General features: G+C 43.8%; 1 protein-coding gene across 2 annotated transcripts in view; it reads right to left on the reverse strand.

Moving 5' to 3' along the window:
- SF1 (splicing factor 1) overlaps positions 1-26,567 on the reverse strand; it is a 1,552,458-nt gene that overhangs the window by 134,704 nt on the left and 1,391,187 nt on the right. For both annotated transcript variants that reach the window (XM_044075820.1, XM_044075819.1), the window contains exons 11-12: positions 3,494-3,716; positions 2,137-2,313 (exon numbers count right to left, since the gene is read on the reverse strand). In XM_044075820.1, the coding sequence (XP_043931755.1) occupies positions 2,137-2,313; positions 3,494-3,716 (400 nt within the window). The remainder of the gene's footprint in view (positions 1-2,136; positions 2,314-3,493; positions 3,717-26,567) is intronic.

Here is a 26,567-nt window from a genome sequence, read left to right on the forward strand (position 1 = left end):
GAGTTCAACAAAACAGTAACATGACTCCACAACTCATGAGACAAAGAGGTTCAAGACCCTGAAAGGAAGAAGGGGAGGGGAGGAGATAAAAGTAAAGCCATGACACCCCAACCCATTATTTTCACAGTAGACCCAGACAGACTGGGATGGTGGGAAAGAATATGCTGCATTAGCAATCTGCTCAAAATACTGTTACAGTTGGTTCCTAAAAAAAAATGTGCTACGTTTATATTACTCAATACTCCTGACTGGAATGATTCGCAAAACTTCAGTCTGAAAGAGTGCTAGTCTGTGACAGGTTAGCAGTATTCCTGGTAAAATGGCTGTAGCAACCCAGCACTTGCAGTAGAGGTACAACTGGGGAAAGGGGAATATCCCCCACTGCATAACCACTGATGGTTCCATGACAACAAAAATGTTCCATCGACAGCAGCTTAAGTATAATTCCATATAAGAAAAGGGATCACCCCCTTCACAGTTTACCTAAGAGACCGTTTTTTTAGGTATGGAATTAGTGAAATGGCAAAGCTTTGCTAGTCATGGCAGGCAAGCAGTACAGAACACTAGTTTTCTCCTCTAGTCAGAAGAGCTCAGTAGGATCAACCTGAGAGAGTCACACCTCTCATTTTTTTTATACCAACATACAGCTTTATACCAATAGACAGCTGTCTGTCACACCATAAACACACTTCTTGAGACTCAGTCATCCCACATAAAGAATTCCACAACTTCTACAAATGCAGATTTAATGCCCATGGAAAGGAAAACCACTGCAATTAGCTTCATTTTGGCCATACTATGCTATGAGCTTCCTATAGATATCGGGAGAAAAACTAGAACCTGAGTGGAAAAGGGAGGTAAGAAAATGCAGAACATCTAATAGAAGCTGAAAAGGGATCACCATCTTGACTGCCAGCCCATATGGCAAATCTCTCCAGTTACTACAATAAACCTTTTGAGTGGAAGATCTCAAGAGAGGCTGTTAGGATACTGACTATTACATGGGGAAGGGAAAAGCCACTGTTTATCAACAGAACTGGAGAAACTATGTGGTCAGTCTCAGATTGGGAAGGTCCGTGTTAGGGTCCCCAAAGAGGAATTATGAGATTCAAAGCCACAAAGGATCTGGAAAAAAAAAACAATGGTTCCAAAGAAACCAGTGCTGAAGTTTGGACTGGTGACTGAGCCTGGATAGGGATGAAGTATATGGATCCAGCCACCTTCGGAGCTGAATGGGATGGAATAACCTCCATTTCAATCAGGATATTGGAAAACATCTGCATAGGACAATCCAGTTCTACTTCTGAGGTACTTTTATAAGGACTGCACTGACATATCTGATGAAGGTCTTGAAAAAAGACATTCCATTTTTGAGGGAGTCATTTTTAGGGGTGGTGGTCTTGCCCCGCTGAAAGCATATCACATTTACGCATTCCACTACTACTTTGCAAAAAACAAAAATTGTAATCTGCCACTGAACTCTTTTCTAATCAAGATTAGAGTATACCTCAAAGTGTTAGTATCGATTCAAAGTCCACATACCTTCATCTGTGCTCAAATCCTTTGACACATGTCCCCAACTTCCCCAGTAAGTGGAGGACAACTGTAAGACCATGCTTTATCGTCAGATAAGTAGCCAGAGAAGTATTCAGACTGCAAAGCATAAGTATTTTTTCCACCTTTTGGTGGGATTAATTCTTTAAACCAAGCAAGATTTTATAGCTGAAACCATTCTCAATCAGTAAAAAGGTTAAACTGCTCACGTTCAAGACACATGGAGATTCTTCTTTCTGAACATCCAAACTAGACAGCCACCACTAAGATCCTCACAAAGGTCAAAGTCCAAATTGCAGCAAACAAAATTACTGGTAGAATGGCAAAACACTGTTGCAAAACAGTCACAAAGCAAGTGGAAAACATGCTGAGAAAAGTCTCCCACAGCAAGTACAAACTGACTGCAATGTAACAAGCAAAAGTTATCTCCTTAAGTGATACGGTCTACAGCAAGTAATTCAAATCCAGACATTATATGATTGCAACAATTCTTAATAAAATCAACATTTTCATTAAACACATGCAGACTTAGCTACACTGTGTGGCACTATCTCTGAGTATCAATGTTAATGTGATTCTTACGCTGTTGCCATGGCAGTGGTGTGCTGGAGGACATACTGCTGCTAGGAGGAGGGGGTGGTGGCTGTGGCTGCTGTTGCTGCTGCTGCCAAGGTGGTAACGGGCCTGATGGAGGGGGTGGAGGTTGACTGCCAGGAGGAGGAGGTGGAGGTGGCATCATTCCCATTGGTGGCATCATACCTAATAAAGAGAGGGGGGGGGGGAAACAAATGTGTCATTAATACATGACCTGTGAGTTTTTTTAGTGCCAATATGCCAATCAATGAAAACCATTTTGGAATATCTAAAAGCTTGGTAATCTTTAAAGGTATGACCAAGAACATTAAAATTGTCAGAGCATTTAAAAACATTAGAAAGTGGTGAAAAAATAATCACATTCTTCCGCTTCTTTTAGGAAGTTTACAAGGTTATCTGATTTTAATATACATACAAAGGAAAAATGAGAGATGTTCATCACAGGGATCACTGCTACTGTATTATTTTTGTTAGATGGCACTCCTCTATTGGTGGACGTCTGCCCATATTGCCCGACTCCCAAAACTCTTGACATCCACAGGGTGAATTGGTTTCATCTCAACCAGATATGTCACTGGGCTGCTGGGTAGAAGCAGGAAAGTAGCCTGTGCCATCTTTAATTTTTCTGCAACAATTCCAGCTCACAGTATTCGGTCTAGCAGTTCCATTCAGAAAACTTCTATAAAGTACCCTCTGAAGGATATTTTTAAGATCACTGTACTGCAGTATATCGTTGATTTACTATGTACCAAGTCTGAACTTTGCTGCTTTGAGTGATGTCCTGCGGTCTTCCAAGGCTAATTTTGTTCCCTTGGAAATAAAAATAATCAACAGCAATAGTGTCTATGGTTGAAAGATTTCCATCTTCAGTGCTTGGTCTGCCTGGGGAAGACCACACCTTCTAACTGTAAATATTTCATCATCTTTAACATCAGTACTAAATATCTGAAGACTTTCTTGAAGATTGAAGAATCAGAAACTCCTCTCTAAGCCAAGAGACCTGTCAATTTTTTTTTTCTTAAGCAGTAAAATCTTAAATGAGGCTTTTCATGAAAGTCAAATGGCTCCCTTGAAACTTTTCCCTCTCTTATCCTGGTGTCTGTTCACAGTTCTATCCCTTTTACTTTGCCTCCCTTCCAGCAAAGCACCTTCCTACTTTTCCTCTATCATGAAAGCAAATTATTCACTCGGCAATGAGCTACTTGAATACATCGAGCTTAGTAAACGACAGAGTCGGAACCAAACCAGTACAGAATACAGGTGATATAAGATAACATCACATCACTGTTTTTAGACCAACATTTTGTCTTAACTACTTTTATTCTACATTCAATACGATACCTACCCATAGGAGGCCCAGGTGGATGTGGTCCTTGAGACACTGGAGGATGCTGCATCCATGGTGGAGGTCCACTGGGTGCAGGTGGTATTGGAGGACCACTCATGCTAGGCACTGGAGGAGGATAACCAAGAGGACCACCTGGAGCTGCAGGCCCGCTTGGACTTGAATGCACTGTAGGATACGTCCTACTATCAGACGTACCAGAGTTCATCCATGGAGGACGCGTCTAAAAAAAAAAAAAAAAGTCAGATTAACAACTTCTAAACTAATTAAAATATACTACACAATTAGCACCCCAATACAACCAGTGCCATTAAAGAAAAAACATTAACAGTAGCTCTCTGAGGATTCCAGTCACTGATTCATAGACAGGGGAGCCGTATAAGGTACTCAGAACTAAACAGATGTTTTTAACATAAGCTGATCTAGGAAGGGGCCATTCTCGGTGCATCTGTAAGTTGGGAGTTTCTCTCTTTCCCATTCAGTTTTGATTTTTTTTTCTCTGAAGCTCCTTTACTAAAGCTTAAGTTTGGCCAATGCATCTAAACAATGAAACGTTTTTCCATAAAACTAGGGTGCACATATGCATTTTATTAAGTATACTGCCTGTAAATCAAGGAAAATGTGTAATTTCACAACCACACAACTCATGCATAAATATATACTCCTGACTTCCAGAGAACATTGCTGAACAGCCAGCCATTCAAGCAAGTGGGATGGCAGGAGGGTATACATGACAAGTCATGGAAGGTCTCCTTACAGGATCACTGATACACAAATACATCTTAAAACAGTGTCCCTCTTTGTTGGGTCTGCTTCTAGGTTGACTAACAAGCAGAAGCAAAGTCAGGGTAGAAAAGACTCACTGTTAGGAAAAGCTCACAAGACTAAGTCCTGATGACTCTTAAGACTGTCCAAACAACAATGCTTAGGAAAGGTGTAAACAAATGACCAGTGGTCATGGCACATGACTGTTACTTGGACATTCTAAAGCAGTCTTGACTCTAGAGATTTGCCTTTGCCATCAGTATTTTCAAAGTGACAATTTGCTGCCTCATGGTAAACTGATGTACTTCTCAACCTATTTGCTAAATATTTGCCTATCAATTGTCAGACCCTTCTTCAAAGGAAGAAGAGCTTTCTTCTAAACTCAAGCACTAATTTCAGGAAAAATGCAAGTTAAGGTATACATAGCAGGTGTAAAGGCCACCCCACCAAAAAAAAAAAGTTATGTACTCACCATAACATTCCATCTGTGCTCTGCTTCAGTCTTCAAACCTGTGGGTCTCTGTTCCAACCTTAAAACAGACTCTGCCATCAGCAAGCTAAAGACTGCAAGCTAGAGCTCATCCCACCCTTCCCATACTGCCTCGCTCCTCCCAGATACCTCAGATCAAGTTTGCTGCCAATTCTCCCAGAAGAGAAATACATACTTAAAACAACAGAACTTAAAAGAATGCTCAGGAACTCAAAATAAGAACAAAGGTTCCCAGTGTTATCCATCAGGTCCCTTCAGATATAAGGAAGGGGGAAGGAGGGAGGGAAGGCTGATGACGACTGAAGCAGATAAAGATGGAATGTTACGGTGAGCACATAACATCTTTAACTAATGCCTGCTCAGTCTTCATCAAACCTGTGGGACTGAGTCCCCAGCTACACAGATATGCGTGGACTCATGGAAAGATATTCTGCAGTACTGCAGAGCCAAAAGCAGCCCTATTCCTGGAGATAATCAAGTTTGTAATATGAAATAAAGGTGAGAACTCATCCATGAAGCAGCTGCACAAATATCCTCTAAGAAAACTCTGGACCAAAAGGCCTAGGACATGACTGTGGATCTCGTGGAATGAGCACTGACTGGTCTAGGTAAAAGAACATTGTTCAATGAACAAACATAAGAAATGCAATCCCTTAACCATTGAGCAATAGTAGCTTTGACAACAGCTTTCCCTTTTTTGGAATCTGAGAAAGCCACAGAGTTGATAACATTTTCTGAAATACTTTTTGTCCTATCCAGGTAGAAGTGCAATTGTCTATGAATGCCTAAGAGGCACAACATATATATTCACCTTTACTCTGAAAATTCAGGAAAAACATATGGAGGTTAATGGATTGATTGATGGCATTTACGGACGCAACCTTTGGTAAAAAAAAAAAAAAAAAAAAAAAAAGGCGGGATTAGTACATAAAGTAACTGTCTTTATGGAAAAGATGGGGGGGGTTGGAAGACTATGCTTGAAGCTCTGAGACCCTTTTGGTAGAAGTGATTGCTAACTAGGTTGTTTTCTGGGACAAAAATTTTAACTCTGCCTTTGCAGCAGGATCAAAGGGGAGGCAAGGTCAGAGATTGGAGAATCAACGCAAGATACCATGGAGGAGTAGGATCTTAGATAGGGGGACAAAGAAGGAATGTACCTTTAAGAAAAGCATTGCTAAAGATGCAGCATTTTCTTCAATATGAAAATTAACAGTAGAAAAACTGGCCCCTGACTGAAACAGACCAGCTAGGAAGTCCAAGACTGACAAAATGGGCACCGTAAGCAGGTCAATGTGATGCTGCTGGGCTCAAACAGAAAATCTTTTCCATTTACTTTTATACATTTTCCTGGTAGAAGACTTACAGGAGGAGACCAGAATCTTTTGGACTAGGGAAGAAAGGCTGGAATGTCTAGCCATCATCAGAATTGGAGAAACCATGCGGTTAGTTTCAAGTTGTGAAGATCTGAATGAAGTTGCCATGAGGGGTGAGACAGGAGGACTGGAAGAGGTTCCAGTACCCACAGTGGGCAAATTAAATGAGACTACAGGAAGGTGAACCAAACTTGAGGCCAAAATGGGGCAATGAGGATCACTTTGCTCTTCAACATGCATGCCTTCTGAAGAAATTTGGGAATCAGAGGAACAGGAGGGAATACATAAAGTAGATCGGAAGGCCAAGCATGGACTGGAGCACCTCTTGGTGACCGTCCCTGTGGAGGGATCAGGGCAAAGTACTTGCTGCATGTATTGCTGGAGACAGGTAAAGAGGTCGCAGCAGGGTTGACCCCATCTGAGGAAAATGCTGTTTGCCACTGACCGGTTCAGAGACCACTTGTGAGGCATCAATAGTACTCTGCTGTGCCTGTTCGCGAATATGTTGTGCTCCCCCAGAATGTGTTGCAACTAGAAAGCAGTTGGTAGACTGCCCACTGCCACACACTCATTGCTTCTTGACAAAGGGGGTAAGGACTTGGTTCTACCTTGTTTCCTGATGTACCACACAACAGACAGGTTGCTGGTCTGAACAGTAATCGTCCCTAGAGGAAGAAGGGTGTGAAGGGCTTGTATTACTAAAAGCACTGCCTTCATCTCTAAGACACTGATATGCAGATTGATCTCCTGGAGAGTCCACGTGTCTTGAACTGTCTGCCCCAGGTAATGCCCCCCACCCCAGCTGGGAGGCATCAGGGGTCAATGTGGTGACAGGGGTGGGAAGAATTAATGGTCGGCCCTGAGACGCTTCTGCATTGTGAAGCCACCACAAAAAGAGAATTTCTGCACACTTGAGACAGTCGTGTAGGATGATTGAGGGGATGGTGCAGAAAGGACCACTGGACTGACCACGTCCACTGCAGGACTCTCGTATGTAAAGTGAGCTGTTGGTAGTAAAGTTATTGTTGCAGCCATAGAACCCAGAGCCCTGAGAACAACATTTGGAGGAGGAACTGGAACCGCTAGCAATTGCCTGATATGTGTCCTTAGTGAAAGAATCCTGTCCAGAGGAAGATCGGCCAGGGTTTTGTTTGTATACAAATGGGCTCCGGCAAGAGCTATCATTTTCATAGGCTGCAACTGCAACTTCTGAAGATTTACAGTGATTCCTAAGGTAGGAGCCAGTTGCAAGAGAAAGTCCCTGGCTAGAATTAGTAGATGCCTGGATGGTGCAATTAGAAGCCAGTCGTCCAGATAAGGAAACTCGTGGAATCCCTGCAGTTTGAGGTGAGCTGAAACTACTGTCATGCATTTAGTGAACACCCTGGGGACTGCGGCGAGACTAAATGGAAGCACATGAAATTGGTAGTGACTGGCTTCCTGTCCGAAGTGGAGGTACCTTCTGCAGCGTCTGTTCATTTTGATATGACAGTATGCATCCTTCAGGTATATCGAGCACATCCAGTCATCCTTCTGTAGGAAGGGAAGGATGGACTGAACCATGACCATCCTGAACTTCGTGCATTTCACAGATCTGTTCAGGTAAGTTAGGTCCAGTATGAGCCAGAGATCTCTCTCTTTTTTTTAATCTGCGCTGGTCTGAGGGGACCTTCTGTAGGACTTTTTTGAAGCAACTTTGCAATTTCCAAAACTGCCACCTCCCTCTGATTGGGTGGAACATCAGGAAGGCTGCTTAGGGAGACTTGAAAAAGGAATGGAATAACCTCTAGATATAACTTTGCAATTTCCAAAACTGCCACCTCCCTCTGATTGGGTGGAACATCAAGAAGGCTGCTTAGGGAGACTTGAAAAAGCAATGGAATAACCTCTAGATATGATACTTTGCATCCATCAGTAGTTTGTGATGGCTAACCAGGCTTTTAGGTGCAAGGAGCAATGTCCCTAGACTGCCTCCAGAGATGGACAGTCAGGCAACACTTCAGGGATGCTGCAAGGATTTCTCTGAAGGAGAATCCCAAGACCCCCGATACAGTGGACCTCCTCTGTCCCAAAGGCAGTGTCTACCACTCAAATTATTTCCCCCTCTGCTCCTGGGGGAAAATCTCCCTGAGTATCCTGGAAAGGGCCATTGGACATTCTGAACCACAACTACCTTCCCCCACGCGGATTCCTGGGAAAGTACCTTTGCAGGGTACAGAAGGGGAATCCAATTGCAGACAATGTCTTTCCATCTTTCTCGCTGCAGGATAGTGCATCTTGAACAGTTGGTCCAAAGAGGGAGGAAACGTCAAAGGGGGCATTGACAAATGACACCTTGAAGGGTTCCATGAAATCACACAGCTGCATCCAGGCATAATGCCAAATGGCAATGCTGGAACCAGCTGCCCTAGAGGTGCCCTCAACTGAGTGAGATGAGCCCCATGGACGCACTGGAAATGGACTGTAGAGTGGCCCTACAGGAGGTAAAGGAATTCCTTTCCTCTGCCATCATGGACTCAGGGCCAGAGCTAGTATGTTCCAAAAGCAAATGCCTCTGTAGCCTGTCATGACAGATTCTTCTGGGGAATCTAGGTGCCTCCTTTACTTCTGAGGGGTCTCCTCAGTGGGGTTCTCCAAGGAGGTGTTGGAAGTAGTCTGGGCTTCCAAGTGGAAGTCTTGAGGCCCCGAGGAGTCGGCTGCCCCAGTGGCAGAAGAGAGGTCTCAGATGCAGAGCTCAGGTGGGGAAGTGGTGGATCCGATACTGTAGGAGCTGGAGATCTTCAAGGAGTGGAGATCTTCAAGAATTGACTAACACCAAGGGGAAGAGAGTTCTGAGAACTTTGGAGTCAAAGTCATCCCCCCAGATTCTATGTCTAGGCTTCTGCTCCAAGACTAGCATGGCCCTGATGCGGTCGGAACCAAGCAAGTCAAGGAAACAGTTGGGCTCGAAGAGGTAAGACTATTAGACCAGATGAACCAGTCCCAAGGACCGAGAGATCCTGGAACTCCAAAACGGCAGGCCGGATCGGAGGAGAAAGTATTCTGCAGGGAGAAGCTCTGCTCTCATGTCCTGTAGGGGACAGAGCTGGGATGACCCCCATTTGGATTTGCTCATGGAGAAACTTCCTCATCAAGCTGTCCACCTCATTCTCTAACAGGATCTGATGGAAGAGGAAACCTAGGAGGGTCTGGAGTGATGGCTGACAGAAGCATCCCTAGGAGACAAACTCGGTACCACAAGCTCCACCCCCCAAAGAAGAGGCTGGGGTTCAGGGTGGAAGGGAAAAAAAGTACAGTTTTGTACCTACCATAAATGTAGATGTTAGAGTGCTCACACTGCTGCAGTCATTACACTTGGGTTATCCTTGCCGTCAGGCGGTCCCGCAGTCGGCCAGAGTTCCAAAGTCTTGGTCCGGCGTCGGTTGCTGTCACTTCTTCCCTGACGTCAGTGCGCCAGAGGTATACAAGATGAATCTGACGCAATTTTCTTCAGTTTTTCTTGCCCCAGATGTCAGGTGCCCCCCAAGTAGGTAGGCAATACATATTGCTAATAAAAAATATACATATAAAATAAGAACAATACCTTCAGTTACAAGCAAATACACCACAAAGGTGGCATAGGATAGAAAGGTATAGATAATACCAGTAAGGTCAGAGGGGATGGAGGGAGAGTTACCTGGACTGCAGCAGTGTGAACACTAACATCTACATTTATGGTAGGTACAAAACTGTACTATGTTCATTGTGTTACACTGCTGCAGTCATTACACTTGGGTAGAATCCCAAAGCTAAGGTTGGGTGGCTGATCTATAAAGAGTTAGGATTGGCTATGAGGCTTTGCAGAACTGCAGTGGCAAATCCTGCTCTGGATTTAGAGTAAAGAGGCAGGTGGTAATGCTTGGTAAAGGTGTGCACTGAACTCCAAGTTGCAGCCTCCAAAATTTCCTTGGTAGGTACTCCTTTGAGAAAGGTTGTTGAAGTGGCTGTTGCCCTGGTGAAATGTGGCCTAATGTTATTTGGGACTGATTTTCCATGCTGTGTGTAGCAGTAACGAATACAGTGTCCTATCCATTTGGAGACAGTCTGCTTTGAGATAGCCTTGCCCTGTGATCCTGCAGCATATGCTACAAACAGTTGTTCAGTTTTCCTGAAAACCTTTGTTTTGTCCAAGTAGAAGTGCAGCTGCCTGTGTATGTCCAAAGAATGCAGAAGTTTTTCCCCTTTATTCTGGGGGTTTGGATAAAAAGTTGGCAAATGGATGGTTTGGTTAAGAGCCACACTAGATACCACCTTTGACAAAGGTAGGGTTTGTCCTTAAAGAAACCCTGTCCTGATGAAAAATTATAAAAGGTTCCACTGCCATTAATGCCTGCAGCTCTGAGACTCTTCGTGCTGAAGTTACTGCCAGGAACAGAGCTATTTTCCAAGATAAAAATTTTAGATCGGCTGCATTGGCTGGCTCAAAAGGTGGCAGGGTAAGTTTTTCCAAAACGAAATTGAGGTCCCAAGTTGGCGTTGGTGCTCTCCGGGGCGGTCTTATGTTTTTAGCCCCTCTGAGGTACTGCTTTTGCAAGGGATGAGAGAATAAAGGAGGATCCGTGTTGTAATGTGCTGAAATGGCAGAGGCGTGGATCTTAATTGATGAGGATAGGCCTCTGTCCAGCATCTCAGTTAAGTATTGTAAAATCTTAGGCATGTTTGGAACAAGGGGGTCAAGGCTTTGAGCCTGGCTCCAGGTGCAGAATCTCTTCCATTTTTCTGAGTAAGCTTTCCTGGTGCTAGGCCTCCTGACCTCCAAAATGACATCCATAACAGCTTTAGAGAAAGGTGCTGCCTGTTTGACTAATGAATCTGCCATGCAGCCAGGTTTAGGGTTTTGAGCTGACCGTGCAGGATCGGATTGTTTGGTTGAGTCAGAAGGTGTGGAATTTGAGGCAAAATCCAAGGTGGGCCTTGAGCTAAATTCCTTAAGATAGGGTACCAGTGGTAGCGTGGCCAGTCTGGAGCAATCAGGATCATCTGTGGTTTTTCTTGTCTGGCTTTTAGGAGTACCTCTGAAAGGAGAGGCAGTGGCAGGAAGGCATAAACTTTTAGGTGTTTCCAGGTGGAAAAAAGAGCATCCACTTTCCATGCTTGTTTGTGATAAGTCCTTGTGCAGAATTTTTGTAGTTGGCAATTCAGTGGGAAGGCGAAAAGATCTATGTCTGGGCACCCCCATCTTTGCGTTACCATGCTGAAGATTTGTGGGTTCAATTTCCATTCGTGAGGGTCCATGATATTTCTGCTTAGATCGTCTGCCAGAGTATTTTTCTTTCCTGGAGGGAATTGTGCTTGCAGGTGAACTTGATGCGTTAAAGCTGTGTTCCACAAGGTCATGGCTTGCCTGCATAGGGGAGAAGAATGAGTGCCCCCTTGCTTGTTTATGTACCACATTACTGTGGTGTTGTCTGTCTTTAATAATAGTTGTCCTGGATGCAGAAGGTCCTTGACAGCTGTTAGAGCATTTTGAACAGCCAACATCTCTTTTTGATTGAAGTGAAGATGCATCTGGTCTGTGGTCCACTTGCCCTGAATGCATTTTCCTGCCATGTGTGCTCCCCAGGCGTAATCCGAAGCATCTGTTGTTAGAGTCTGCCTGACTGTGGGTAGGGTAAAAGGCTGACCCTTGTTTAGGTGACATGCCTGTGCCCACCATCGAAACTTCTGTTGTAGGCAGGGAATCATTGGTATTACTGCTTCTAAACTGTGAGAGTGTTGAGACCAAACACTTTTTAGATACCATTGTTTGCGTCTTTCGGCTTTTCCCGGTTAGGGGTCGCCACAGCAGAACTCCGGTCCACTAATGATTGGCAGTAGAGTTTTACGTGCTGGCTTGCCGGGCCTAACGCACAACCTTCAACGAAGGAACGCCCATTCATGCATGTCGACGCACAGAAGACGCTCTGAGAATCAAATGGGTAACGTGTAACTGTGAGGCGACAATGCTACCGCAGCACCACCACCGCAGTCTCACCATTGTAATTTCCTCACATGCAGTCTGGCATATGGTATTAGTAGTATGCAGGATGCCATGAATCCCAGGGCCTGCAGAATTTTTCTTGCAGGGAGATGGGACTTTTTTGCCAGTAATTGAAAATATTGAGTTAGTTGAACTTGGTTGTCTGGCGTGAGGTAAGCCATCTGGGCCGTTGTTTTTATGCTGGCACCTAGGAATATAATCTGTTGTGAGGGCACTAGTTTTTACTTTTCATTTACTGTGTACCCTAGAGAAATTAGCAACCTTTTTACAAATGCCAGATGCTGTAGAAGAATGTCCTTTGTCTCTGCTTGAATGAGGCAGTCGTCCAGGTATGGATATATTTGAATTCCTTTTTGTCTGCAAAATGCAATTACTGGTGCCAGGCACTTTGTGAAGACCCTGGGCGCAGTACATAAGCCAAAGGGCAGTGCAGAGAATTGGTAGTGCATTGTACCAGCTTTGAATGAGGTATCTTCTGCAATTTTGTCTGATAGGGACATGCAGGTATGCCTCTTTGAGGTCCAGAGTAACAAGCCAATCTTTCTTGCCCAGCACGGGTAGAAGCTGCTGTAAAGTCAACATTTTGAATTTCGGAATATCCAGGTAAGTATTTAGAATTGAAAGGTCTAGTATGGGCCTCCAGGTCTTGCCCTTTCTGGGGAACAGGAAGAGTCTTGAGTAAAATCCTTGTCCTTGTTCCTGTTGTGGTACTTTTTGGATAGCTCTCATGTCCATGAGGGCTGAAATTTGTTTTTGTGCCTCTGTCCATTGATTTTGTGGCAGGTCTGGCATTCCTTTTAGCCTTGGTAAAGTATGAAAGTGGAACCTGTAACCTTGAGACACAATATTCAGAACCCTTTTATCTTGGGTGATTGCCAGTTTTGAGAGAAAAGTGCTAGTTTCCCCCCCCTAAGGGGGCTTCCAAAAGGGAAGTGCTTGGCGTACGAAGGGGAAAGTCATTGTGACTGTTTCCTGTAAGATTGAGACTTGTCCTCACCTCCTTTTGGGGTTGAGGTGCCCCACTGTCATCTGTTTGAGCCTTGGGGTTGAGACTGGCCTCTTGGGCGTCTGTATCTGCCTCTCTGTGGCCTGTCTGACTCTGGAAAGGACCAATTCTTTCTTGGCCAATTTCTGCTAAATTGAGGTGGCTGTACCTGCAAGAAACCCTTGACTGTTTGCACAGATTTAGCTTTATCCTCCATTTTCTTTAACACCTCTTCTGCCTTAACACCAAACAAAGTATCGTGCTGTAAAGGAGCATCCAATAATTTTGCCTTAACATGATCAGGTAAACTCTGTTCTTTTAACCAAGCATGTCTTCGAATCACAGAACCTGTAACTGCGGCTCTACAAGAAGCCTCTAAAGAATCAAAACCACATTGCAGAGTATGTTTTCCCACCTGTTACATATAGAAGCGACAGCAACCGATGCCGGACCAAGACTTTGGAACTCTGGCCGACTGCGGGACCGCCTGATGGTAGGATAACCCAAGTGTAATGACTGCAGCAGTGTAATCTGATGAACATCAGAGATCGGAGCCGAGGAACTCTGCTCCAAAGGTCTCGGGGCCTGTTTATGGAGGTTCCGATATCAGGCAGACGGATCAGAGGACTGTATCTTGGGGTATAGTTTGTAATATGTATAGTTTGTAATATGTAAGTTATTATCAATCAATTTTATTATATAGTATAGCGTTGGTCTTATATTATGTGGTTTTAGTATTTTATTAGTGAGGTTAGTTAACTAACTTAATAAGTTAGTAATTAATCAATCAATTGGGTGTAACCTTATGTACTTAAAAATGTCTCAGAAATGTGGTTTTGTATTCTGATGAAGTTCGTTGGTACAGACGAAACCTAGGTAAATACGCTCAATACGCTTTGGTTCAATAAAGGAGTTGTTTCACAGTTGGCGTTGTGCTTTTTGCAAGTATTCCACACGTAATTGGAATATATTTTTCAGTGTATTCTGGACTGGAATTTGCTGGTATACTTCTCAACTGGCCTGTTTCTTGCTTCATTTTATTACTGTATCTTAGGGTCCCTGGCCCTCGGACATTTTTGCAGGGGGTTGAGCTCGAAACAGAAGCAACAACTGGAGAAGGAGGGGGAAATAAGGCTTCTTAAGACCAACTTGTTTCTTCTCTCTGTAATGGGACACAAACATACCAGTGTTAGACGAGACAGCTGCAGAATGTCATCAAAAGAAGCCTGAGCAAAAAAAAAAAGCCAACGGAAGTAGCAACTACTCTACTGAGTTAGCACTAGGCTTAACAGGCAAACAAATTATTTTCAGGAAGTATGCAAAGGAGATACAGATTTGTCAAGTCTTGTTTTAGAAATGGAATCAAAGTTGGTAAGACTTACTGAGACTTTTGGTTCTGTGCAAATGCAAGGTGCAGAAAGGATCTAAGTCATTGAAGAGGTCCAAATAGAAAACCTTTGCTATTTACTAGTGTAAACCTTTCCAGTTGAAGGTTTTTAGAGGAAGAGAAAATGTGAATAACTCTCAGAGCCTGGGATGTCTAGCTATCACAGGAATTGGAAGAACCATGCAATTAGCTACAAGGAGTGAAGGGTCAGGTGAAGTAGGCCCCTAAGATTAGAATCACACCCGGAACAGGGTCCAGAACCCAGAGTGGGTAGAGGTGAGGCCAAAGGAAGGAGAACCAAACTTGCTGAGGCTAGAATAAAGCAACAAGGATGACAGTTGCTTTGCAATGGGTTGCTTTCTGAAGAAACTGGATCACATGAGTCAGGGATAAGTGTAAAATAGGCTCTGGAGCTAAGCATGTATAAGTGTCCATTGGTAACTCTCTCTCCCAGTGGGATGAGGGCACAGAAATTGCTGCACTTCGTGTTGGACAGGGAAGCAAATAACTCACAACAGGGGTTGCCCCAGCAGTTGAAAATCTGGGCCGCTAAATCTGGACTTGGGGACCACTTGTGAACCACAATAAGTTATCTTATCAAACTTTCTGCCAAGATGCTGAATTTCCCAGAGATGTGCACTGATCAGAAACCACTGAGAAGACAAGACATCAGGGTGTGATTTTTCATCCTTCGGTGCTACCCCACCAGAACCTTCACTCGAAGCTAACTGCATATTTCTTCTAATTCCGATGGCTAGAGATTCCAAGCTCTCCTAGAGAACTAGACTACCACTGCCAAGCCTCTCACTGCCTCTCAAAACAGAGAACAGGATGTTTCTCCGCACTTGCTCAGGTACCATACTACTGATATGTCAGTATGGATGGCAATCACACCCTTGCAGAGAAGGTCCTGAAAGGCCTGCAACACTAGGATGACAACCTTCACTTTCAAGATGCTGATGTGAAGACTGGCCTCTACCTGACAGCTAGTGCCCTGGACAGTAACTCAGAATGAACCCAACCGCAGAAAGGAAGCTTCTGTGGTCACAGTCGCCTGGGGATGGGAAAAACAAAAGGTTGCTCTGATGTGACAAGAGAAGATTCCAGCCACCACCAAATAGTATGACAGATTGGCAGTTCAATGATCCTGAGTCCACTGTAGCGCCCTCACCTGGAAGCTCTTAACCAAACTACACAAACAGATGTGGCAATATGACTAGGGATGTAAAGAACTGAGGCTGCTGGTGGTTTGTGGACCTACAGGATGTGAGAAACTTGTAAAAGAGTTTGATCATGACGATGGTGGCTTGGCTGTCAGCGACTTTATTCAAATGGCAACCAAGAAATTCCGCTACTTGAACTGGTTCCAGGCTGGACTTTTTGTAATTCACTGTTATGACCAAGGACAGACGGATGGAGCAAAGCATCTTGGCCCTTGATTCAGGATGCCTTCATGGAAGCCATCAGGAGCCAGTCAAGGTAGGGGAAGACCTGGAACCCTGCAGCCTGAGCCAGGCTACCATTACTGCCATGCATTTGGGTAAACATCCAGGGAGCTGTGGTGAGACCAAAAGGGCAGAGCCTGAAACTGATAAATGGCTTTAAGGAGAAAACACAAACCTCCTGAAAGACCTTTGCTATCTTTATGTGATGGTAGGCATCCTTGAGATCTACATAGCACATCCAGTCTTATTTTCTCTCCTTCAGGGTGGTGCAATATGTAAAGGTGAACAGGGGGAGGGGGGTTTGAACATGTTTTTGGAAAACCTGGAGTTGAAACAGATACTTGGGACTACAGGCTCAAAAATTCTCAGGCATAAGTGAAATGTATGTTTAAAACCCACCTTGAGAAGGAGGAAGTTACATAAATGATGTTCCAATGACTTCATTGTTTTTTTAATTTATTAACAATGTGATTGGCTGGTATCGGTTTTAAATGTGAGAATATTTGTTTTAAGAAAATATGTGGATCTAATGAAACGTTTGTGAATGCAAAAGCGGTAATCCTTGTTCTTAATAAATTTGTCTAGTTTTATGGTCGTGGTAGCTGTGCTGGCTGTCTCTTTGGTTCATATTGTGCTACCAGCATTGGCTTGCGTGTGTACTAGGGCCGCCTCCTCTTTTGTTGCTGTTTGTTTTTGGTTGACCCCGCACACCACATGGCTGAAAGAACATCTGTTGAATTGAATTGTTGAATAACCCTTGCCAACAATAGGATGCAGCAGAAATGGTTAAATATGAGACCTTCGAGCAATCCACTGCTGAACACCATCTTGGAAGGTAATGAGTCGACACAGGAAGACTTCCTGGATGGTGAGAATTTTAATGACTTTGTCATAAGGACAAAGTTGGAACAAAATGTATATAAATTGAAGAGACTGCACTGGCAGCGTCTTAATATGGAATCCTGCTTATACTTCAATATAATCCCCCAGAGGTATGCGGGTTCTGTGCATGCCCACCTATGGGGAAGCCTATCCCCAACTTCTCAAGAAATGGCAACAAATGAATTTAGGTTCATGTACAGTTGATTTTAGAACATTTTAAACCTTTAGAAGATTAACTTTTTCGTGAGGCTGATTCACTTAAAAATGAATTGTTTGGGCAGCGCAAAGGTGAACCATATGAAAGAACTATGGAAGAGATGTTTAACAATATAGCAGGCTATGAAATAAAGTTAAAACAAACTAAGATGAGAAAATTACAGTGTGATTATGATTTCAGCAGTGGCAAATATGTTTGTGTGGCCAAGAAGATCAGAGGGAAAGCGTGAATATGACACCTGCTATCATGGAATAGACTATAAAAACTACAGAAGCTATGGAAGTAACAGTTACAATGATGGAGGAATCAAACATTAATGCCATTACTGCTCATAGAGCAGTCAAACCCTTTGAGTCTGATTACAACAGAACCTGACCAAGGCAACAGTACACCACCGTTGAACCAGGAAGGCTTAAGGTATGAAGAGAAAGGAGCACGCCCTAAAAATCTGTTTGTGATGGATTTCCCCTTGCCAGTGAAAGCAAGAACCAGGACACCTATGCACTTCGCCAGCAGAGGGTGACTGAAGCGGAAACGATATACAGAGCATCAGACGTTGAACAGGAAACTCTGCAAGTAGGGAATTTGGTCGTGAATTTATCTGGGTATGAACTGGAAGATGAGATGGCAGTTCTCGGAAGCTTATCCTTTATTCCTGCGACTTCCTCAGATGTGAGTGAAGTGCTTTTGGATCTGCACTTTGCACGAAACACTGAAATTGATGTCTGGAGGTATGGGAGAACAGAAGACTGGGTTTAAGAAGCAGAGTCTGTTTACTCCACCGCAGTCACAAAACGTAAGCACTTTTGTTAGAGTTTGCGAAGATGATATAAAATCTTTGGGCACTCAACATAAGAAAACCTTTTTTTAATTTAAGCCTAACAGAACACAGAGCTCTTCAGTCCCTTAGAGACAACCAAGATATTGTTAAAAGGCCAGAGGATAAGGGGGGGAGCGTTCGTGATATTAGGGTATATGGATTATTGCAATTCCATGTATACTTTGCTACGTGATGATAGTACTTACAAGAAGGTTAATAAAGTGGACATCAATAGGTTGAAAAAGCAAGTTAAGATTTATTATATGATCTGTTAATGAGCCATATTACAGATGAACAATTATACCATTTTTTCAAGTAGAGCCGATGATACCTGAAATAAAGGGGTTGCCAAAGGTACACAAAGACCCCCTGCACCGACAGCTGCAACCCACAGTAGCGGGGTCAGGATGGTCACAGATCCCCTCTCCATTTTTGTAGAAGACAAGTTGAAAATGGTCTTAAGTACTTTGAATACTGTTCTAAAAGACACTAATCAGTTCCTTATGGATTTAAATCATTTGATTAATAATAATGCAACTGCTGACAGCCTATTTAATACTTGATATTAAAAATTTATTTACCAGTATACCAAACGATTTTGGCATACAAGCAGTGAGAGAATGGCTATGCAGAAAACGTGTTTATAAGAGTGACATGATTATGTTTACTTGTACACGCCTAGAAATTATATTGGAAAATAATGCTTTTATGTTTGAACAAGAAGCTTGCTTACAGCAATGGGGTGTCACTAAGGGTACCCCATGTGCTAATTCCTACACCGATTTGGTGATGTACTACTGGAAAGAGAAGTTCATTTTGAACACGTTACATATTCAGGTTACATTAAGCTGTATCAGCGTTTTGTAGATGATGTATTTATTTTATGGGCTGGTAATGAGTGTGACTTAGAACAATTCTTGATCAATAACACTACCAGTTTTCTGAATTTTTATACATATTGTTTCTTCCTACAGTATTGATTTTTTAGATCTGAGGCTGTATAAAACCCAGATGGGGAATACTGATACCACCACTTTTAGGAAAGCTTGTTGGAAAAACAGCTTCCTGTTGTATGAAAGTATGCACTCGAGATATGTTTTTACCTATGTTCAGACAGCTTACATGGATGTCTAGACTTTGTACAATGGAAAGTGATTGTGTTAGAAATATGGAGCAACCAGGAGCCCAATTTGAGAGCAGGGGCTATAACAAGGAATCCATAAGAATGATGACACAAGTCTTAAGTAATAGGAACACCACAGCCAGACCCTATTTTTCAGCTGATCAAGTCCCCTCATATGAGGGAAGTAAAGTGAGAAGGATGAAGAGACTGAATGGCTTAAGATTCTTCACTAAATATATCAATGATAGTAACTTGGTCTGTGACATTATAACCAAAAATTGGAGTTTATTAATTACAGACGCCAGATCAGCTGAAATTGTGGGTTCATAGGTAGGTACTAGGCTATTGGCCCTAGGGCCGATATAAACCTAGCCAAACGGTACCCTGGCTTTTGTCACCCAAGAAAATTATTTTCCTGTGCCCCTGTCAAGCAGGGCAACAGAAGTCACCCCGGGGATCACTTCTGTTGCAGTCAAGCAGGGCAACAGAAGTGATCCCTGGGGTGACTTTCCTATCTCCCATCCAATCAAGATTTTTCTTGGAGTGCTAATGAAGAGCTTTTGTTTGATATAGATAGGTAGCTTGTTCCAGAGTATGGTAAGTCTCTGGGACAGGAATCTATCCCAACAGCATGTTCTGTTTGTGGTGACAAGGTTTAAGTCCCTAGAGCGTGTAGCTTGGAGGGATTGGGATTTCTTTATGTGGAACCTGTCCAACAGCTCTGGGTTTGACATAGCTTTGTATGTTAGGCATGGATCGCCTCTGAGTAGGTGATATGCGACAGAGTAAAGCTGGAGTTTTTTTGAGACCGTCTGCGTAGGGCATCTGTTTGAAGCCAGTAATCCTCTTTGCGAGGTATTTCTGTAGTCTTTACAGTTGTTGTATAGGTCTTGTGAGGTACATACCAAAAGGTGCGTTGTACTCTAGGAGTGCAGAGTAGAGGGGAACAATGACCTCTTTTTCCTGGATGAGAAACCTTTTATGATGAGGTGTGCCACAGAGAAGGATTTCCTGACTACTGTGGTGATGCGATTATCAAAGGAGAGACTACTGTCCACCTGTGTCCCAAGGTCTCATTACACTTTCAGTGATAGGCTGCAACCTATGTGGTAGTTCATGGGAACAGAGATTTTACCAAAAGGGATGACAATGCACTTTTTGGCATCGAGCTTGAGGCCATGGCTTTGACACCAAGCATCTGCATCAGTGAGGCCATTTTGTAGGATGTCCACATTGTTAGTCTTGATTATGGCTCTTAGTTTGCAGTCATCTGCGAACTTTGTTAGCCAAAGACCTTCTGTGTTAGCCTGTACTTCAGAGAAGTAGATACCAAACAGTAGAGGACCTAGGACTGAACCCTGTGGTACTCCACTTGTCACTGGTCTGAAGTTGGATTTAGAGTCTGCTACTTTCACAGTGTGGGTTCGGTCAGTGAGCCAGTTGGCAAACCATCTTGTGACTCACTAGTTTAGTGAGTTTGTCTATAATTCCAGAGTGGGGGATGGTGTTGAAAGCCTTGGCAAGATCTAGATAGGCTGTGTGAACCACCTTACCCTCATCTACGGCTTTGGTGACCGCTTCAAAGAAGTCTATCAGGTTTAGGAGACATGACCTGCCTTTTACAAACCTGAACTGGGTAGAGTCCAGAGTTTGGAGATTACCAATGTCATTGTTTATAAGTTCCATGATGATACGCTACATAGCCTTGCAGACCAGGCTCGTCAGGCTAACGGGGCGGTAGTTCCTGAGGTCCGTGGTGGCTCCCCCCTTAGTGGAATGGGATAACCGTTGCTGTGTGCCATTCAGTGGGCACAAAGCCTAAGGTGAGGCTATGATTGAACATGGTACTTAGGTGGGGTGCCAGTTCGTTCTGTAGTTCATGTAGAACGCAGCCTGGGATGTTGTCAGGTCCCATGGATGCTGTTCTTGGATTTGAAGAGTGCTTTTTTACCTGTGCAGCCGTGATTACAGGTAATTTGCATTCTTCCGGTATAGAGGTGGCCCCTTTAGGGGATGAGAGAGGGATAAATTTAGCACTGAACCTATCTGCCAGGATGTTGGTAATATCAGTTGGTTCTGTATATTTAGTGTCATTGTGCTGCAACTCAGAGCAGATGAGTGTTGCCATTGAGATTCTTGACACAGCTATAGAATGCTTTGTGGTTGTCTTTAGAATCAATGGCGATTTTGTTTTTGTAACTAGCTTTGGAGGATTTTGAGGGATCTCAGCTTCTTACTGAGGCTGACCACGGAGTTCCTCCAATCATGAGATTTTACTCTTTTTTTGCAACAGTTTCTTTCTTCTGTTGTAGAGTTTTATAGCAGGGGACCACCAGATTGGCTTCCTTTTTTTGGCAGATAGCATCTTAGTTCTGTTAGGGATTGCACGATCCATGCACTCATGTAAGTGCATATAAAGTGCAACTGTACAGGACTCAACAGTCTTATCTCTAGTGTCTGTCAGCATGGGTGTCGTGAAGTTTGTCACTTCTGTCTTAAGAAGCGTGAAGTTGACTTTGGAGAAATTTTTTACGGTGGTTTCCCTAATTGGGGGGGGGGGGGTGTAAACAGTTTTGGTTTTAGAAACTCCAAGAACTTAAAGCAGCTATTATGTGATTCGAGATCAGTCTCAGGGGAACTTCTCCGAGAGATTAAGCAGTTTTCCTTGTCGTAGATGTAAAACATGCACTGTTATCACACTCCGGAAAAACAGTTCCAACATCTAGGATTTAATTTTATATTTATGCCCAGGTTCCATGCAGATTGTCACACACAAAATGTGGTATATCTGGCCACGTGCAAAACCTGTTCCAGCTTCTATGCAGGGAAAACTGTACAGTAATTCAAAAATAGGATTGAGACATCTTTATGACATCAGGACACACAATGTTAAGAATGCTATAGCAAAACATATACAAGAGAATCCACAGCATTTGTTCTCCTTCAGGGTGTTGCAATATGTAAAGGTGAACCCGAGGGGGGGGGTGTTGGAAAATCTGGAGTTGAAACGGATACTTGGGACTACAGGCGCAAAAATTCTCTGGCATTAATGCAAATGTACGTTTAAAACCCGCCTTGAGAAGGAGGAAGTTACATGCTTGATGTTCCAATGATTTCATTTTTTATTTTAAATTTATTAGCAATGTGATTGGCTGGTATCAGTTTTAAATGTGAGAATGTCTGTTTTAAGAAATATGTGGATCTGATGAAATGTCTGAACGCAAAAGCGCTTATCCTTGTTCTTAATAAATGTGTCTATTTTAATTTTATGGTTGTGGTAGCCATGCTGGTTATTTGTCTTGTTGGGCCAAAAAGGAAAAAAAAATGGAGCATTAATGTAGGACGTCTTAAAGCAGTCTACAAAATTGCACAAGTGCATTAAGGTCTGCTACTTGGGATTCTCCATCAGCCATATATGACAGCCTCATGGAAATGTTAAAAAAGACCATCATACACAGCTGAGAGGTATGGAAGCTCAGGAGTCCTAAATCTTTTGCCACTTCAGTTTTGTCAAATGGGCAAGAGTTTGGTGACTGAAACAAATGTTCGTTTTCACAAATTATCCAACATCAGAGATGTTCAGATGAGTACTTGGACTGCAAAACTTCTCAGAAATGTCCTTTTTCGTGGCTGCAGCAATCCTGATAATTGCCACTGCTGGATCTTTGCTCCATTGGGTTTTGTCTTTGGGAGGGACCAATATTTTATCAGGTTTAATGACGACCGACTCCACCAAGCTGGGTTCTTCCAAGTCTTCTGAGACACCAGGTCCACAACGGTGTCCCGAAGCAGGGGAGGGGAACACTCAGGATGTGGATAGGCCCATGACAAAGGCCAACAGGAAAAACAGATTCCTCTGGGGAAAGGGCTTCAGTGGTCCACCCCCCCATGATGTTTCAACAATTCAAGCAAATCACCGAAAGTGGTACGGTTGTGGGGAGATTTGGGAGAGCCCTCCCCTATGTCGGTATCCTCAGTGAATGATTCCTCCAAGAGATCCAAGTGCTTCCTCTTGCACTTTCCTCACACGCCTCCCTAGGTGGAGAAATAGAGTGGAGGCTCTGAATGGAGGCAGCCTGGAGGACAAACAACTTGGGCCGTTCCGGAGCCAACTGATGAGAATCTGGAGGCACAGACAGGGGAAAGACTGGGACATACAGACATCCCCTGAAGTTTCCATGTCCAAACAGAAGAGGATCCTTTCCACAATGTCACAAGCTAAAACCAAAGCCTAACAGCCAGAACCAGAGGCTACGTGGATTTGAAAACCCAAGTAAGACACCGGTGCTGACATGGCTGACTAACATCAAGATTAGAGCAGAGCTATCGAAAGCTGAAGTTCCCAGTGGCAGGGACGACAAACCTGGAAAGTTGACTTCGCCCCAGGGCATCAGCCCTGATTAGACTGTTCCAAGGAGCACTCTACTTCAACAGCGCTGGAATAGATAACTCAGAGGACTTAGCTGGTGCCAGAAGCAACCAAGCCACTGGTACGGCTAGGGGGGGGGAGAGCAGATCAGTTATAGAACCATGAGACTCGGGGGATAAATCGCAACACTGGGAGCCAAAACCTCAGGCCTCAGAGGCAGAAATTATAACTTGCTGCATCTGGAGTTGAATGGCCACATCAGTTAGTCCTGATCCAATGGTTTGAGGCTCCCAACTGAACTAGTGGACTTGGAGGCAGCAGCCACAAAGGGTGACTTGCATGGCCTCTTAACGGTCATCTGATCAGAAGATTGGATTCTGAATGGAGAATCCCGTGGAGAAAACTCTGCATGTGTGACTGGGTAAGTGATTGGATCCTGCCCACAAAGGTGGAAGGGTTCTTAGATAAGAAAGGACTTTGAATGCTTGGGCAGGGGAGTTGGATGACAGACCTATGGCTGGTGATCAGGGCTGAAGTGACACAAAAGGACTTAAAAGGTCGATGAATCTTCAGCTCCAAATGGTCCTCAAGTGGAAGAGAAAAACGTTCTTCCCTTTCTTTTCACCTGGACTTAGAATCCTCATTTTTGGATCTCTCCTTCTCCCTTTTTTCAGGTTTCTTGCTGGCGGAGAAAGAGGATGAAGACACAGCTGAGGGCTGAAGAAGGCCTTTAAAAAGAATTATGTACTTACCATAACTTGGCATCTGTGTTATCCTACGTCTTCATTCATTACCAGAGGGTCTTGGATCCCACACTGGATACAAGCCGGCAAAATACAAGACACGGAACCAAGGTTCTGGCTCCTCCCTCTACCATAATGCTCTGCTGCTCTCAAATCCCCCAGATTGAGTCTGCCACTATATTTCTGAGCTATTCCTACTAAAGCAGAAATAAACCCACTAGAAAATCATGAGGGAGATGGCGGGTGGGAAATGTGATGAATGAAGACGTATGATAACATAAATACCAAGTTATGGTAAGTACAATCTGATGTTATGTCTTCATTCCTCACCACAGGGGGTCAGAGTCCCCAGCTACAACACATCCTGGGAGGCCTTAAGGATAGTACATAACAGCACTGTGGAACCAGAAGAAGCCCTACTCCTAGAAACGAAATCCAGTTTGTAATGGGATATGAAAATGTCAGGATTAGACTAAGTAGCAGCAGCACAGATATCAATAGAAAGCCTTGCTACAAAAGCTGAAGTGGCCACAGATCTAGCAGAATAGGCTCCAACACGGCCCAGAATCTCCAGGTGATTCAGACTATAGACCATAGAGATACAGCTAGAAATCCATTTGGAAATAGTGACTTTAGAGACTGGGAGGCACACCTGTTCTCAGAGAAGAACATGGAAAGCTGCTCTAACTTCTGAAAATCCTTAGTCCTATGGCAAGTAGAACTGAAGTAGTCTATGAACATCCAAGATATGAAGGATATACTCCCCTCTGTTGGAGCAGCTGGGGAAAAACACTGGAAATTGAATGCATTGATTAATGGTCAACTTGGAAGCAATCTTGGGTAAGGAGGAGGGATTTGTTCTCAGACAGACCCTGTCCCTGTGAAAGGTCATATAAGGAGGAGTAATGGAAAGAGCTTGCAATTCTGAAACCCTCCTACTGAAGTGACAGCAACCAGAAAGGCTGTCTTCCAATACTGAAACTTCAGAACACAGGAACTGGCAGTTTCAAAAGAGCTCCTAGCCAGAGATAGCAGAACCAATGTGAAGTCCCAAGGAGGCAAAATGTCCTTAATTGGAGGATGAAAAAAGACCCCTTTCATAGACACCTTATAAAGCAGAGATGAAAAGGGCGGGTTTGGAGTTCTCGTGGAAATTAGAAATAGACACCAGCTGAAGCTTAGTGGAAAAAACTTGCTCCCTCTTGAGAAAGAGGACAAGAAAGGAAAGTTGTGTAAAATCTTACCATAACCATAGATGTCCTTTCTCTTCCATGCTGCAGTAATCTACTAGTGGGTTTACCCTTCTTCCGATCACCTTGTCCTGGCCAGGTTTCCAAAGTTTTTTCAGCCCCTCAGTGCGGAAGTCTGATGTGGAAGCCGGTACGTGAGCCATAAAGGTGACCTCAGTACGCACCAGCCTTCAGAAAAATAGAGAAAAGCCCCAGATGGAGCCAGTCCTGAGAGGCATAGCCTGTCCCAGAGCCGAGGACAGCAAGTACAAGGTTAAGAAGGGGGAAGGAATACTGCAACATGGAAGAGAAGGACATCTATGGTTATGGTAAGATTTTTACACAACTTTCCTGTGTCATTCTATTCCAATGTTGCAATATTCTACTAGTGGGTTGAATACAGGTTGTGGGGTGGTCTGGAAGAGGACTCCAGGAATCCATGCAGGATAGCCCTGGCAAACCTGCCCTGGCGATAAGGTTCAGTTTGTAATGTCTGGTGAAGGTGTGCACAGAAGACCAAGTGGTTGCTTCTAGAATTGACTTGGTGTCCAGGCCTTTGGAAAAGGCACTAGAAGAGGCCATAGCTCTAGTGGAGTTGGCCCTGACATTGCCTGAAAGTGTCTTCCCATGGTGTGTGTAACAAAAGGAAATAGCCCTGGCAATCCAGGTTGAAATGGTCTGTTTGCCCATAGCTTTCCCCAGGGCCCTGGGATGGAAGGAGTCAAACAGCTGGTCTGATTTATGGAAAGGTTTGGTTTTATTCAAGTAAAATCTGAGTCGTCTGTGGACATCTAGGGAAAGAAGGACCATCTCCCTGAGGGAGAAAGAAGAAGTTAGGCAGGTGGAGAGCCTGATTCAAGGAAAGGTCGTTGACCATCTTGGGGGTGAAGGAAGGGTTTATCCCGAGGGTGACCCTGCCCATATAGAAAACCAGGAAAGGCAGGGTAGCCATAAGGGCTTGGAGCTCTGAGTCTTTCCTGGCTGATGTCAAAGCTACTAGCAGGACTGTTTTCCATGTGCAAAACTTTAAGGCAGCCTTGTCAGCCAGTTCAAAGGGTGGTAAAGTGAGTTTTTCTAGCACGAAGTTAAGATCCCAGGGAGGAGGAGACTTTCTTGGGAGGTCTTAGGTGCAAAAAATACAGTTTTGTACCTACAATAAATGTAGACGTTCGAGTGTATACCCTGCTGCAGTCATAACACTTGGGTTATCCTGCCGTCAGGCGGTCC

Source organism: Protopterus annectens, chromosome 6.part1 (genome assembly GCF_019279795.1).
Source record: "Protopterus annectens isolate FY-2018-M chromosome 6.part1, PAN1.0, whole genome shotgun sequence".
In the NCBI taxonomy this organism is placed as follows: domain Eukaryota; kingdom Metazoa; phylum Chordata; order Ceratodontiformes; family Protopteridae; genus Protopterus; species Protopterus annectens.